This window comes from Artemia sp. Qi Xiang Cuo, chromosome 9, assembly GCF_049724085.1.
Source record: "Artemia sp. Qi Xiang Cuo chromosome 9, ASM4972408v1, whole genome shotgun sequence".
NCBI lineage: Eukaryota > Metazoa > Arthropoda > Branchiopoda > Anostraca > Artemiidae > Artemia > Artemia sp. Qi Xiang Cuo.
In genome coordinates this window covers 64,461,935-64,479,637 of record NC_142802.1, presented here as the reverse complement: position 1 = coordinate 64,479,637, position 17,703 = coordinate 64,461,935, and the positions used below count along the sequence as shown (strand labels likewise).

The 17,703-nt window shown below is 32.6% G+C and overlaps 1 protein-coding gene across 1 annotated transcript in view; it reads right to left on the bottom strand.

Moving 5' to 3' along the window:
- BBS5 (Bardet-Biedl syndrome 5 protein) overlaps positions 1–17,703 on the bottom strand; it is a 154,007-nt gene that overhangs the window by 32,372 nt on the left and 103,932 nt on the right. Inside the window, exons 7-8 of the mRNA XM_089095063.1 lie at positions 7,934–8,035; positions 2,605–2,841 (exon numbers count right to left, since the gene is read on the bottom strand). Of these exons, the coding sequence (XP_088951189.1) occupies positions 2,605–2,841; positions 7,934–8,035 (339 nt within the window). The remainder of the gene's footprint in view (positions 1–2,604; positions 2,842–7,933; positions 8,036–17,703) is intronic.

Genomic DNA, 17,703 nt, shown 5'->3' with positions numbered 1-17,703 from the left:
CTGTGGTGGGAAAATTTAACATGGGCTCTTATAGGAAAACGAGGTTTTTCGTAAATGTAAATTCGGGGGATACTTTTTTTGGTCTGAAAATATCAAAAGGCCTTAACAGGTCCAATTCCGCTTCGAATGAGTCCTCATTCACCAGGATCTGTTACCAACTGTGGCCTGTAGGCATGGCTAATAAAAAAAAAGAGAAATGAACATTAAGTGGCTATATCTGGTTTTTGGAAAACAGGGAAAGAGTGATCGGATTGAGCTGAAATTTCGAGGATAAGCTCCCGGGTACTAGGAAAGCTTAACCTCTAAATTTCAGCCCAATCGGACAACGTTAAAGGGAGGCTGTGGTGGGAGGGTCGAAACTTCTGGCCCAGTTTACCCCATGAAGATAAAGTCGGAGAAGTATGAAACTTTGCACGTTTCTTAGTTTGAGCTTGGGCTACGAATTGCGATCACCGCCGTCTCTGTGCGACCTCTAGGACCTGAAATCACTTAACATTGTGGTGTGTCGCCTCTTTAAAGAGGCACAAGTGTGCCTCCTTGATTGAATAATTTCTGTTCGTTTTTAGTTTTAATGTCGCTCCTTACATTCAGTTGAAAAAACTTGTTTTTTTTTATTTAATTATCAATAAATGATGACAATCTGAAGACCTTTCCGTAGAGTAGATGATTTATAAACCACTTTCTCCCATAGTTAACATTTTTGCATTTTATAGTGACTTGCATCAAATAATTTATCATATTTTAATTCAAATTCATGGATTCGAATGAGTAAATCCAATGTACCTTTATTAACGAAACCTAATATTTCTTAGCAGCTTTAAATAGTTTTCGAAAGATCAGAACTAATTTGAAGATCAAAATGACTATTCTAGCAACAAACATGATTTCAATACACGCTGTTTGTCAAAAGTATACTTTAGAAACCAATCTTCAATTAAACTTTTTTTTTGGCGAAAAACTTGGCTTTTATAAATTTTTCTTCAGTTTAGACCGAATTTCTGAATTAATAAAACTAAATTTAATCATAGTGTCCCTAGCCCTGTTACGTAAGAAACCTGGAAAAATCAGAAACAGAAACTAAGTTAAAGTGGATTGAGAATTTCTATAAAGTTTTCCTTTGAAAATACAAATGAACAGTCACAGTTATGCATAATCTTATCACTTTTAATTTCTAAATTTAAGTTAGCGAAATAGAACTACAAATTACCAAAAGAAAACACAAAGGTCACGAAAACTGAACCGGTGCTTTCCAATTATGTGGACACCTTTAAAAAGTCAAGTTTGGTTAATGCTAACAGTGACACGGGTGATACAGATATCGACCTGGTACCAGGGTTGCCACCGTCAGCAGGATTTTACTAGATCTAGTAAAAAAAAAAAAAAAAAATCTAGTAAGTTTAGAGGATTTAGTAAATTTCCCGAAATCTAGTAAAAAGTGATGATTTGTAATCAACAAAACTTTTGTTCTTTTTCATGAATTCAGGGGAAAAATTAAGGTCCATTCATTAAAAAATCTGACTTAAATTATGTCAGATATTATGGCTACTACTGCTCTCATTTTTGCGATTTCGCGTCAACCCTAGCGCTTAAAAAGTACATGACTGGGTGATCCCCAGCGATTTGACTCGGGCTATCAAGAAATGGAAACAAGTAGATTCCTACAGTCAGAATTCGACACTAGTGGATACTTTAAATTCGGCAGAGGACGATTAAAGCTTTTTAAGTGCGACTTTTTTTTAATTGTGACTGCATATTTTTCTTCTTACTTTTCAATTTGTATGATTTGCTGACATGAAGACTATTGACACAATATTATTTTTTTTAAACTAATTATTGTATGTTATATAAGTTTTCTTTTTCTTGGCAACCCTAGTCCAATTTGAGATTCTATTGATTATCCTCCTATAGTGAAAATCGATGCTTGATGGTGCGCCTGCGGCAGTAGCCGCACGCGCAAAAAAAATTTTTTGAGTATTTAGTAAAAACATATGCGATTTAGTGAATTTTTCCTCTCAGATTTAGATAAATTCTTCCAGGTGGAATTGAGTGGACGGGTGATCTAATATGAGTGTTAAAATTAAAGTGTTACAAGAAAGATTTTGTCGACCCAATAACGGGTGCAAACACACACAAAATAGAGCGAATGTGGGGCTCGGCCAAATGGCAAAATAAACGGCACCAAAGTACTGCCCGCCAACACCGATCAACTTACTTAGGCGAGCACATGTAGCGTGCGAAAGTAAAGTGTGAAGGTAGAGGTAATTTTACAGCGATTGTGCAAGACATTTCAGCGTTCTGGGCGCATAATTGTAACGTGTAATTCTTGTAATTTTGTTAATAAACCATTATAACCGGGTATCTGTCTCTGGTTTAATATACGTATTAAACGTATTTAATATATGCAATGCTTTACCCCCACCCCCCACCCCACCCTAATGTGCAAATATAGCCTATAGCCCAAATTTGTTTATAAACTATTATATATTCATCCTATTTTGTTTCATTTCATTAGCATTAACCAAACTTGACTTTTTAGAGGTGTCCACATAATGGGAATGTACCACTAAACCTATACATTAAAAGGATAGAAAATGAGATAATTACCTCCTCATTGATAGCATTTATTTGAACATCATTGTTGAGAGACGAGTGGTGATTCTTTCTTTCAAAACCAAAGAATGGCTTTTTTTCAAGTTCGGAAATCTGGAAATTTATCTCTTTGGAAATTTCTCCTAATTTTTTTTCAGAGTCAACTTTGAAGCCAAGAATAAGTGCCCCACTTATTTCGGATGTTTCCAAGACAATCATAGTACCATGAACCTTTGATACGCGTAATTCCGCCTGTAAAGCTCCAAAATATAATAATCTCAGTTACAAACGTCTCGGAAATTCATTATACCATCATTTTATTAAAGAAATGGAGTAATAATACTTGAAACAACATTATGTTACTTAACAAGGCAAATTAAAGGCGGCCTCAGATAACAAAACCCCCTACATTGATGCCTTAACTGAAAAAATCCTGGTTCAATTAAAGAAAAGATGATAAATGATTCATAATAAACTTTAATTACATGACATGAGGGGAACCAGAAGCACAGTGAAGGGACAGGGGAAAACTATTATGAACCCGAGCCTGAAAAGGCCTTAGTGCGAAGATATTTAATATTGAAGATTGTGTATAGTGGGCAGGAAACATGTAGACATTTTGTCCCCGGGACCAGGTCTTTGCTCTTTCTTGACATAATTAAATCAGCAATTGAAAAATTATACATTATATATAAAAAAAATCCACTTTTAATAGAGATTCTAAATGCGTAAAATTCATCAAGTTTAATGCTACCCATCAAATGTTACGATCCTCCCCCCCCCCCCGCCACAAAAAAGTGCCTATTTATAAAGAAAGGAAGGACACAACAGTAAAAAGAGGAGTGATTTTGAAAAAAACATACACCGTTAAATTAAGAATATCAAAGAACCCTTTTGCACAGATTAAAAACCCTTATCTACAAAAATATGACATTTGCTTTGTTTCTTTTGTGAAAAGTATGGTCATGGATGCGTTTTTATTTGTTTTTCTCGTTGACAATCTTGTACAAACAATGATTCTAGATTATTCTTTTCGGATTTTTTTTCTTTTTTTATTTAATTTCTGCGTGTGTTTGATTGTTAAAATTTTATTATGGGTTAACATAATAAACATTTCTCCAATTTATTAGACTCTTGCCTTAAAAATTAAAATATTCAGTTCAAAGTTGAATTTTTCAGTTGGGTAAGATGATCTGAGCGTTGGCTCTGATTGCATTCAAGATAGTTATTGTATAAATTTTGTTCAATTTGAAATCAAGTTTTGGAACGGTTCTTGAAATAAAATTTTGATTGAAAATTTAGATAATTCACTCGAAACAGTCCTCCTGGGAGAATGTTCAAAATATCATATAGGACTGAAGATGGAATAGCCACCTTGATGTAAATATTTCAACGTCCTCCTCAGCATTCTCTAAAAGTTTTAACAAATGCTATTAGCCTTTCATGAGAATTTGCAACTACGCACTTTTGACTTCCGTGGTGTACATAGTATCTTTTGAGCAAATTCAATGTCCCTCTAAATTTTCTATGAAAAGTTAAACTGAAGACCCTAAATTGTTCCTGAGATATTGCACACAATCAAACAATTCGTGGTAACGAACTGTAAGTAAGGAGCGACCCGGCTGAATGGTAACCGAAACTCTAAAACACGGAATTTTGGTATCAATAGATACATCAAAAGAATCAGATTTTAATTTTGATTTGAAATATATAAGTTTCATCAAGTTTAATTTTACCCATCAAAAGTTACGCGCCTGAGAAAATGGCTGATTTTCGAAAAAAGGGAAAAAGACCCCCAAAAAGTTATAGAACCTTAAGGAAATTCACACCATCATATTCAGCGTATCAAAGAACCCTACTGTAATGGTTTCAAGCTCCTATATACAAAAATGTGGAATTTTGCATTTTTTGCCAGAAGAAAGATCACGGATGCGTGTTTATTTGTTGTTTTTTTTCTTTTCCCCAGGGGTAATAGTATTTACCCAGTGGTCCCAGAATATCGTCTGGAGGGCTCATTGGAACAGAAATTAAAAGTTCTAGTGCTCTTTTTAAGTGACCAAAAAAATGGAGGGCAACTAGGCCCCCTCCCACGCTCATTTTTTCTCAAACTCACCCAATTAAAATTTTGAGACAGCCATTTTGTTCAGCATAGTCGAAAATCTAATAAATATGTCTTTTACGATGACTTAATCCCCCACAGTTCCCAGGGGAAGGGCTGCAAGTTATGAACTTTGCCCATTACTTACATATTGTATTGGTTATTGGGAAGTATACAGACATTTTCAGGAAGAATTTTTTCTGGTGGGGGGGGGGGGCTGGGGGAGGATGTTACTCGGGAGAATCTTTCCGTGGAGGATGTTCCTTTAGGGTAAGGGACATTTCTATGAAGGATTTCCAAGCATTTTTTAAAAAACGATCAGAAATTAAATTAAAAAAACAAGTTTTTTCAACTGACAGTAAGAAGCAACATTAGAACTTAAAACGAACAGAAATTATTACGTATATGATGGGGTTCTCCCCAAGTCAATACCTCGCTATTTACGCTACAGTTTTTTTTAGTGCTTTCAAAAGAGCTATCTATTCTAATTAAACGGCCTTTGTGATTCAGGGGTTTGTGAATTAAAATTTTTTTTTAACTTTTAACATAAAGAGCGTGTTATTTAATACAGGTAGAACCCCCAACTATACTTAAAAGCATCTACGTAATAAAAAAAAAAACAATAAAAAAAAAACAACCCAAGATGTAGAATATTTAGAGAAAAATTTAAAAACGGAACTTTGTTTTCAAAAAGTTTATAAAAATAAGGGACTTCTAATGCTAATTATAAATTAATGAATTTTATTAATTTTATTATTACTCATCAAAGGCTACGAGCCTGAGAAATTATACCTGATTTTTTAAAGAAGGGGGGAAACATCCCCTAAAAGTGAAATAAAAATAATGAAAATCCCACCGTCAGATTCAGCGTATCAGAAAACCCTATAACATAGGTTTCAAGCTCATATCTGCAAAAATCTGCATCTTTTATTTTTTGCCAGAAGAAAAATATACGAATATAGAAGTTCGTTACGTAAGTTAATTTGTAAATTATGTCAGAACCAAATTTAGAAACAGCCATTTAGCAAAAGAAAAGTAAAACTTTTATGCAAATTTTGTTTACTTATTCAATGACGGTGAGCCAAAATAAAAGCTGCATTAACTAAAATGCGATCAGAAATTAAATAAAAAAAAACAAGTTTTTTAAACTGAAAGTAAGGAGCGACATTAAAACTTAAAACGAACAGAAATTATTCCGTATATGAAAGGGGCTGTCCCCTCCTCAACGCCTCGCTCTTTACGCTAAAGTTTGACTCTATCTCACAAATTTATTTTTTAAAACAATAAAAAACTTTAGCGTAAAGAGCGAGGCATTGAGGATGGACAGCCCCTTTCATATACGGAATAATTTCTGTTCGTTTTAAGTTTTATTGTCGCTCCTTACTTTCAGTTTAAAAAACCTGTTTTTTTATTTAATTTTAACAAGCTCCATGCAAATAGCGTATTTTGATTTCGTTTAACATGCTCTAAAAGTTTCAACTAAGCACTATTAGCGGAAACTGATATATGGCAGATATGTCTTTAGGACAACCGGGATATACCCCTCAACATTCCTCGAATCTTGACCTTAAATTCCTTAGCTTTCTTTTTAGCTTATTCGAAAACACCAAGCCCCAAACCTTCTCCTATCTTCCAAAAATAAATCATATATATAAACTAAGATAAAATTGCAGAATTTACAACCCCATCCCCAGGGATCTTGAGGATCATTGTTTCCTCAGATACATAGCTATTAGATATTTTGATAACTTTGAACGTACAATATCCGTCGGAAAATTCCGCCTTGAAACTTTGCTCCCTATACAAAATTCTCCCCGTGGAAAATCACACCGCCCGCAGAAAATTCCTAGCAAAAAATTTCCGTGTATTCCCCAATAACAAACACTATGTGTGAAAAATGGACCAATTGTGCAGCTTACACCCCTTTCCCTATGGACTATGGCGGTGGGGGTCAAGTCATTCCCAAAGGCATAGTTATTAGACCTTTCAACTATGTTGAATCAAATGGCTATCTTAAAATTTTGATCGGATGTCCTTAGAGAAATAGAGGCGTTTTTGCCCTCGGATCTTTATAGTCACTTAAAAGTCGACTATAACTTTTGATTTACGTTCAAATGAGGCCTCTACCGATCTTTAAGGGCCATCGGCTCGTTACGACCATCTATGGAAAAAAATAATTTAATTCACATATATGAAAAAAAAATCTGACAAAAAAAGTACAAAATTCCAAATTTTTGTAGATAGAATCTTGAAACTTCTACAGTAGGGTTATAAAATATGCTGAATCGCATAGTGTGATTTTAATTAAGGTCGCTTGATTTTCGGGGTATGTCTCACCTCTTTTTCTAAAAGCAAGTAAATTTTGTCGGGCTTGTTGTGTCTGATGGATAACATTAAACTTAATAGTTTTTATGCATTTTGAATCAGCGTAAAAAAGCCAATTATTTGGACGATTACTATTGGATCGAGTTGTCACCACAAACTGTTTGAAAGTTTCACCACGCAAAATATTATTATTCATAGACAAAGTATTTCATTTAATTTTGCTAATAAACTATTAAGAATGTGAATGCGTATATCCTATGTGATAAATTACAAATTTGTTTTTAACTGTTTTATACAAACGAATTACATCATACCATCTGATCTTACATTTACGGTGAAGTCAAAATCCTTAGCTTTGTTCAAAGGGTTATTTGCTATTGAATAAAGCTACACAGAAACATTTTGCTTAGATTGGTCTTGCATAGAGACGAAACCAGTTTATTTCTAAGTAGATACTTGTAAAAAAAATCTTAGAGTCGCCTATTGTTTAATAATTCCAATTCTTTTCACTGCTGTTTCAGAAAGGGATTCTTCTCTGTTATTTTATATATTTAGAGTTAGTCTTTTTATAATGTCCCGCGGACTTCTATCTACTTTTATTCTTCTTCTTGCATTGAGGAGGGCCGAACAGACTTCTTGTCCAAATTATTTTCGTTTATCTTCTTTTTCGTTGATTGAAAATTGCTGGATGTCTGTTTTGTTGCTGGTGAGTTTTACTTAGGTATGAAAATACGTAACATACTAAGTATTCTTTCACTAAATAGTGATTTTTTTATTAGATTTATGATAAATAATATTGCCAGCTTTTAAATGCCAAATTGTAATCATAAAAATACAATTCTAAGAGCAAAAATAAAAATAAAAAATTATAAGAAAATTTTTACAAAGAATGGGAGACATCGTCTAATGGTATTATCTTACCCGTTGAACATGCATATAGGGGATAGATGCGTTATACACTGGGTTGCAGAGTGCAATCCAAACTGCTCTTTTACATGTCAGATAGAATGTTCCAAGAGTTCCCTGAAATATAATAAACAAGCTATTAAAATAAAACTCCTTGTGTTCGTTAGCTTGAATGCTGATATATACGGCCTATTATAAACCATTGTTCCTTCTTTTTGAAAACTGAAATAAATAAAACATGTGTTTTTAACTGAAAGTAAGGAGCGACATTAAAACTCAAAACGAACAGAAATAATTCCGTAAATGAAGGGTTGACTCTTTCTCAATGACTTGCTCTTTACGTTAAAGCTGTCAGCACTTTAAAAAAAAACTTCCTACTCTAATTAAATAGCCCCTGTGTTTCAGTAGCCGTTCTTAAAAATTGGGACAAACAGTCGAATTTTAACATAAAGACCAAGGTATTGAGGAGGGTGCAACCCTTTAAATATAGGAAAAAATCTCTGTTCATATACGAAATAATTTCTGTTCGTCTGTCAACATGTCCCTTTTTCCAGTTGTTCTATTAAAGGGAACACATCTAACAATAATCCCACGACATATTCCCCTGGACACTATGACGTCACACGACACACTCCGTTTTAAATGGTCAGGTGTAATCTGGATGATGCAATTTTATCTAACCTCGCCACAGGACCCGTGGAGAATCCCCGCTTATTACTTAACGACAGAACACACCTTACGCAATGCCGGTTCACATATCTTATGTAAGGACGGCGCAAATCTTACATAATAACAGCACGTATCTTACGTATGAAGGCGCATACATTGCTGTCACATAATACTATTTTTGGGATTTTATTTTTCGTCGAAACGTTCAAAGCGTTTTTTTCTTTCGTTCTTTGTCCTCGCTAGGACTCGAAAGATCAATTCCCTTCCAATGGAACAGCACCTCAAGCATCAGGATCACAAGCTATTAAAAAAATTCTGTATCGACAACTGCATTCTAAAAATAATCTATTACACACAAGAAAATTTCCAATTTTTCGGAGACGCTAGAATGTCAAATTTTGTGCACCTGCGACAGCTGGCAAGACGACAGAAAACATCTTTTTTCAGACATTATTGTTCTTAATGTAAGTAAAATTTCCATTAAAAAAAAACAAATTTACAATAATGTTAAAACAATGAAAAAGTAGTAAAAAAACACAAAAAAAAACAAAAAATAAAACGTGAAAAACAGAAAATGGAAAAAACATGTATGAATAGAAGAAAGGTAGGGCTCCTAGCAGGTAATTCCAGGGGGAGCGGCCTTGTTGCAATGTCTTTCTTAGAAAAATGGTACTTCGCTTTGTAAAACTTAGTATTAGCTACTCAAAAGAGAGAGTTTAGTAGTTTTTTTTTGCTGAGAGTCGGACTTGGACTCGGTATATTGAAAGTTCCATGAATTAGAGATTAAATTGGTTGTTAATAACAAATATAGTTAAAATAAAAGAATATTTTAATTTTCTCGGTATTTCCGACAGCCTTTAACGAGAATACAGAGTTTTTTGAGCCGAGACTATGATTATTTCATACCACCGGGATAATACGCGCGTTTGAATAATGTTTTCTCATCATCCCCAAAGACATTTTCGGGAATTTCTTGTTAAAATTAGGCTTTCAGTCCATTGATTTGAGTTTTTCATGAGCCTGGACTTTCATAATAACCTACGAAAGACACCCCGTCACCGCTACATTACCTGCCTGCCCCCCTTCCATCCACGTGGCATTAAACGACGGAGCAAGGAATCCAGTTACCAGAAAATGATACTCCAAGCAATTCTTGCCACAGTAACACACTCTTACTGCTCTTACTGCGACACCTTGCGACACCTATCATATTAATTTTAGGCGTCTTCTAGCGTTTGAACACCCTCAATGAATATATTTTATATTGCTATTATTTTCTAACGATTTCCATTCCTGTGCCATAATATTAATGCTCAAAGCCACCCTCTGACAACTCATTATTATTCTTAAGACACTTTTAGACATTTCTTGTCAAAATTATGCTTTCAATCCATTGATTCAGTTATTTGTGAGCCTGGACTTTCATAATAACCTAAAAAAGACACCCCGCCTCCCCATAATTTTACACCTGCCTTCCCCCTACCATCCCCGTGGCATTGGAAAGCGGAATTGGGTATTTCACTACCAGAACGTGATACTCCAAGCAATTAAAGCCACAGTACCACACTCTTACTGCTCTACGACACCTTGCGACACCATTCATCATCATTTTAAGTGTCTAATAGCATTTGAACACCTTCAATGGATATATTTTCTATCGCTATTACTTTCCAACAGTTCTTAGTGCTGTGAAACACTACTCCTGCTCTCACTCACCCTCTAACATCTCATTATTATTCCTAAGACATTTTTCAGGCATTTCTTTTTAAAAATTATGCTTTCAATCCATTGATTCGAGCTTTTCATGAGCCTGGATTTTCATAATAAACTAGAAAGGACAACCTGCCACCGCGACATTACACGCCTGCTCCCTCCCTTTACCATCCACGTGGCAGTGAACATCGGAACTCAGCATTTCACTACCAGAACGTGAAACTTTAAGCAATGTACGCCACAGTAACACACGCTTGCTAATCTGCGGTACCTTGCGACACGCGTCACCAACATTTAAAGCGTCTTCTAGCGTTTGAATACTGCCAATGGATATATTTTCTATTGATATTATTTTCCAACAATTAACAGCTATGTGCCACACTATTAATGCTCTGCGGCAACTCTGACATCTCATCGCTATTCCTAAGACATTTTCCAGACATTTCTTGTTAAAAACTGTGCTTTCAGTCCATTAATTTAAGTTTTTTGTGCAAGTCAAGCCTTTCATAATAACCTCCAAAAGACACCCCGTGAACACGATATTATATGGATGCCATTCACTTCATTACCAGAGCATGATACTCGAAACAATCCGAGCACGGTACCACACTGTTGTAACTCTGTGGCACACCTCTGACCTCACATCACTATTACTAAGACATTTTTCAGACATCTCTTGTTAAAAATTATACATTCAACCCATTGACTTATGAGGCAAGCCCATCATGGTAACCTTCAAAACACTATCACACCACCACACCATTACACGCCAGCCATCCATATGATATATCCCCACGTCACACCCTAAGATATTTTTAACATTTTCACTCCAAAAACCAGCTTATAAATCTAAATTAAACACTATACATTTTTTTAACAGCTGAACTTGATTTCCTTAGAAGCAACAAGCTTTTCCTTAAAACGAACAAATGTTTTACTCAATAGTATCAAATTTATCTTGCAAGTAACAGGTTTGTTCTTAATAGTAACAATTTTTTTCAAATAGCAGCAAGTTTTCCGTCAAAGATAACCAATTTCTTTTACAAGTAACCATAATCTGATCATGCTAACATGTTTTCTACTAGAAGTAGCATATTTTTTTAACACTAATGAATTTTTTCTTAGAAGTAAAAACTTTTTCCTTAATACTAACACAGTTTAACTTAACACAATCAAATTTCAATTGGAAGTAACAAAATAATAGTAACAATTTTCATCTAATGGCAGCAAGTTTTTCATCAAAGATAACAAATTTCTCTTAAAAGATACAATTTTTTATTTATGCTAACAAGTTTTTTTATAGGAAGTAATAAGTTTTTCTTAACACTAACAAATTAACAAATTCTTCCTTGGTACTAAGAAAAGTTTTACTTAAAACTATCAAACTTCTCTCGCAAGTAACATGTTTTTCTTAATAGAAAGAAATTTTTTCTATTAGCAGAAAGTTTTCTGTCAAAGATAACAAATTTCTTTTAGACCTAAAAAATTTTCTGTTTAAGCTAACAAGTCTTTTGTTAGAAGCAGCATTTTTTCTTAAAACTACCGAATTTTTCCTTAGAAGCAACAACTTTTTTCCATAATACTACCAAATTGTTGTTTAATACTACTAACAAATTTCTTCATAGGAGTAACAACTTTTTCCTAAATAATAACAAAGTTTTACTTAATACTATCAAATTTCTCTTCGAAGTAAAAGGTGTTGCTTAATAGTAAGAATTTTTTTAATAGAATCAAGTTTTCTGTTAAAGATAACAAATTTCTCTTAGAAGTATCAATTTTCTGTTTACGCTAACAAGTTTTCTGTTAGAAGTAGTTTATTTTTCTTATACTAACAATTTTTTTCTTAGAAGTATCAAGTTTTAGCGGAATACTCACAAAGTTTTACTAAATACTAAAAAATATTGTTAGAAGTTAAATTTTTTCCCTTACTAATAACAAAGTTTTACTTAATACTATCAAATTTCTCATGGAAGTAACAAGTTTTTCTTAATAGTAACAAATTTTTTCTAATAGCAGCAAGGTTTTTGTCAAAAATGAAGAATTTATCTTAGAAGCAACAATTTTCTGTTAATTCCATAAATACTGTCAATGGATATATTTTCTATTGTTATTATTTTCCAACGATTATCAGCTATGCGCCAAACTATTAATGCTCTGCGGCACCTCTGACATCTCATCGTTATTCCTCATCGTTTACTATCAAATTTCTCATGGAAGTAACAAGTTTTTTTTAATAGTAACAAATTCTTACTAATAGTAGCAAGTTTTTCGTCAAAAATGAAGAATTTCTCTTAGAAGCAACAATTTTCTGATAATGCCATGAATACTGTCAATGGATATACTTTCTATTGCTATTGTTTTCCAACTTTCATCAGCTATGTGTCACACTATTAATGCTCTGCGGTACCTCTGACATCTCATCCTTATTTCTAAGACATTTTCCAGAAATTTCTTGTTAGAAATTGTGCTTTCACTCCATTGATTAAATTTTTTTTCGCAAGCCAAGCCTTTCATAATAACCTCCTAAAGACACCCCGCGAACAATAATTTTCTGTTAATGCCATATTTTTTATGCTTGAAGTACCAAGTTTTTCTTAACACTAAAAAATTTAATCTTAGAAGTAACAACTTTTTCCCTTAATACTAACAAAGTTTTACTTAATACTAACCATTTTTTTAGAAGTAAAAACATTTTCAATAATACTAACAAATTTGTACTTAATACTATCAAATTTCTCTTGGAAGTGAAAAGATTTTTCTTAATAGTAGGAAGTTTTGTATAATAATGGCTTTTTTCTGTCAAAGAAAACTAATTTTTCTTAGAATTAACAATTTTCTGTTTACTCTGAAAATTTTTCTGATAGAAAACTTGTTAACTAAATTAAGATAACTATGTTTAAGTTCCGTTCATTAAATTCAGGGTAGCATGACCACTCAAGCAAACATTAATTAAAAGAACCTAACTTAAACGTAGTTAACTTAATGTAGTTGACAAGTTTCTTAACAAAAAACTGGTTAGCATAAACAGAAAATTATTACTTCTATGAGAAATTGGTTATCTTTGACATAAAACTGGCTGTTATAAAAAAAAATTCTTACTTTTAAGTAAAACATGTTACTTCCAAGAGAAAACGAAAGAGTATTAAGTAAAAACGTTGTTAGTATTAATGATAAAGTTGTTAATTGTAAGTAAAATTTGTTAGTACTAAGTAAAACTTTGTTATTATTAAGGAAAAAGTTGTTACTTCTAACAATAAATTTGTTGGTATTAAGTGAAACTTTGTTAGTATTAAGCTTAAAATTGCTACTTCTAACTGAAAACTTCTTACGGTAAACAGAAAATTGTTTCTTCTAAAAAAAATTTGTTATCTTTGAATGAAAACTTACTGCTATTAGAAAAATTCTTACTATTAAGAAAAACCTTTTACTTCCAATAGAAATTTGATAGTATTAAGTAAAACTTTGTTAGTTTTTATTTCTAAGAAGAAATTTGTCAGTATTAAGTAAAATTTTGCTAGTATGACGGAAAAAAATTAAATTCTAAGAAAAAATATTTTAGTGTTAAGAAAAACTTGCTACTTCTAACAAAAATTTTTTTAGCGTAAACAGAAAATTGTTATTTATAAGAGAATTTTTTTATCTTTGACGGAGAACTTGCCGTCGTTAGAATTTTTTTATTAAGAAAAACTTAGTAGTTCAAAGAGAAATTTGATAGTGTTAAGTAAAACTTTGCTAGTATTAAGTTTCAAGCTGTTACTTCTAAGAAAAAATTTGTTAGAATTAGTTAAAACTTTGTTAATATTAAGGAAAAACTTGTTGCTTCTAAGAAAAAAGTTATTAGTGTTGAGAGAAAAAACTTGCTATTTCTAACAGAAAACATGTTAGCGTAAATAGAAAATCGTTACTTCTAAGAGAAATTTGTAATTTTTGACGGAAAACTTGCTGCTATTAGAAAAAAAACTTCTTACTATTACAAAAAACCTGTTACTTCCAAGAGAAATTATATAGTATTAAGTAAAACATTATTAGTATTAAGTAAAACTATGTTAGTATTAAGGAAATAACTTGTTACTTCAAAGAAAAAATTCATTAGTGTTAAGAAAAACTTGCTACTTCTAATGGAAAACTTGTTAGCATGATCAGAAAAGTGTTGCTTGTAAAAGAAATTGGTTATATTTGAAGGAGAACTTGCTGGTATTAGAAAAAATTGTTACTATTAATAAAAAAATCTGTTATTTCCAAGAGAAATTTGATAGTATAAAGTAGAGCTTTGTTAGTATAAAGGAAACAACGTTAATTCTAAGAAAAAATTTGTTATTGTTAAGAAAAACGTGCTAATTCTAACACAAAAAACTTGTTATCATAAACTGGAAATTGTAACTTATAAAAGAAATTTGTTATCTTGGACGGAAAACTTATTGCTTTTGGAAAAAACTTATTATTATTAAGAAAAAACTGTTACTTTTAATAGAAATTTGATAGTGCTAATTAAAACTTTGTTAGTATTAAGGAAAAAAATGTTACTTCTAAGAAAAAGTTTATTAGTCTTAAAAACTTTGTTAATATTAAGAAAAAACTTGTTGCTTCTAAGAAAAAAGTTATTAGTGTTGAGAGAAAAAACTTGCTATTTCTAACAGAAAACATGTTAGCGTAAGCAGAAAATCGTTACTTCTAAGAGAAATTTGTTATCTTTGACGGAAAAGTTGCTGCTATTAGAAAAAAACTTCTTACTATTACAAAAAACCTGTTACTTCCAAGAGAAATGTTATAGTATTAAGTAAAACATTATTAGTATTAAGTAAAAGTATGTTAGTATTAAGGAAATAACTTGTTACTTCAAAGAAAAAATTCATTAGTGTTAAGAAAAACTTGCTACTTCTAATGGAAAACTTGTTAGCATGATCAGAAAAGTGTTGCTTGTAAAACAAATTGGTTATATTTGAAGGAGAACTTGCTGCTATTAGAAAAAATTGTTACTATTAAGAAAAAATCTGTTACTTCCAAGAGAAATTTGATAGTATAAAGTAGAACTTTGTTAGTATAAAGCAAAAAGTTGTTACTTCTAAGAAAAAATTTATTATTGTTAAGAAAAACGTACTACTACTACTACTAGTAACATCTCACCGCAGCACCAAGCCGCCTGAGGCCAACACAGCTACGTACGGTCCTCCTCCACCCCAATCTATTCAAAGCCTCCCTTTTTACACCCACCCACGAAGTTTCCATTTCCTTTACATCTTCATTTATGACGTCCTCCCACCCCAGACGGGGACGACCTGCTTTCCGTTTATCCCTAGATGTTTGGCCGAAAAGAATAATCTTCGTTAATCTGTCATCCTTCTTCCGCACAACGTGCCCTAACCACCTCAACCTTTCTTTCATTATACCCTAGAGAGCGGTATTGAACTACATTTTTCGTATAGCTTATTGTTTGAAATACGGTCAGTCAGCCGGGTGCCCAGAACAATCCTTAAGCAATTTCTCTGTAAAACATCTAGAAAATCTTCATCCGCTTTTCAGAGCTTCCATGCTTTAGAGCCATATTTGACCACTGTCATCACTGTAGCTTCTAAAATTCTAATCTTGGTTTGCAGACTTGTCTTCCTATTCTTCCAGACTTTTTTTAACTGTGAAAAAACACCCTGAGCCTTGGCTATTCTACTTTTAACATCTTCACTGCTTCCACCATCTTTACGAATAATACTACAAAGGTAAGTGAAGATGTCTACCTGATGGATATTTCCATCATCCAATGTCACGTTTTCTTCTTCCCGTATTCTTGACTTTAATAATTTAGTCTGTTTAACATTTATTTTAAGACTTGTTCTTGCATCCTGGGCGTATAAGGCCTCTGCAAGTTGCTTCAATTTTCTTACATTCTAAAATAAGATACTTAAACACTAAATATAATCTATATCGAGGAGACTTTTCCTCCCCATTTGATTCCGTGATCTCCCATTGCCTTTCCTGTGCTCCTTAAAACAAAGTCCATCAAAATAATCCATATAAAGGGGGATAGAACACAGCCCTGCTTAACTCCTGAATTAATACAAAACCAGCTGCTAACCTCATTTCCTACCTTGCCTGCAGCAGTGTTATTCTCGTACATAGCACTAATCACTTTAATGTATTTGTCTGGTATACCAAACAAGGATAAAACCTTTACTAAAGCTCTTCTATCAACAGAATCGAACGCTTGCTCGTAATATATAAAACTGAGGACCAAAGGTGTTTAAACAATCAGGCACTTCTCAATTATTAGCCTAAGAGTGAAAATTTGGTCGACACAATCCTCTCCCTTTTCTAAATCCGCACTGCTCTTCTCTTAAAACTTTATCTATGGCATCTCTCAGTCTAAAAAGTATCATATTACTAAGTAATTCACTACCTACAGAGACCAGACTAATGCCTCGGTAATTACCACACTCAGTTTTATTACCTTTCTTATAAATTGGCTTAATTAAGGTTTTCCTAAAATCGCTAGGTACTTCCCATTTTTCGAAAATCATATTCATAATTTTCAATAACTTATTTCTGATCTCAGAGCCACCATATTTAAGAAACTCATTTACCACCCTATCAGCACCTGGAGCCTTATTATTCTTTAATCCTTTTAGTACTGTTGCTAATTCCTCCTCACAAAACAAATCTACCTTCACATCCAAAGTATCACAAACTTTTTCATTTTCCTCTATATTTTTTTCTGCAACTCTATCTCGGTTAAGCAAGTTCTCAAAATGTTCGGTCCATCTCTCTTTAGTTTTTTTCTTATCGCTAATTGCGACCCCATTCCTATCTTTAACTGGGACAAGTCCGGATTGACTAGTCCCTTTCAATTTGTTAACGTGCCAGTACAATATTTTACTATTATGCTGTCTAGCTGCATCTTCCAGATCCTCGGCAATTTTATCCATGGCCTCCACTTCACACCTCCTTAGTTCATATTTTGCTAGTTCTAACAAAAAACTTGTTAGCATAAACAGAAAATTGTTACTTCTAAGAGAAATTTGTTATCTTGGACGGAAAACTTATTGCTATTAGAAAATAATTTTTAGTATTAAGAAAAAACTGTTATTTTAAAGAGAAATTTGATAGTACTAAGTAAAACACTGTTAGTATTAAGAAAAATGTTGTTATTTTTAAGAACAAATTTGTTAATATTACTTAGAGCTTTGTTAGTATTAAGGAAAAATTTGTTAATTCTAAGAAAATTTGTTGGTGTTAAGAAAAACTTGCTACTTCTAATAGAAAAGTTGTTAGCGTAAACGAAAAATTGTAACTTTTAGTAGAAATTTATTTTCTTTGAAGGAAAACTTGCTATTATTTGAAAAAAATTTACTATTAAGAAAACCGGTTACTTCCAAGAGAAACTTGATAGTATTAATTAAAACACTGCTAGTGTT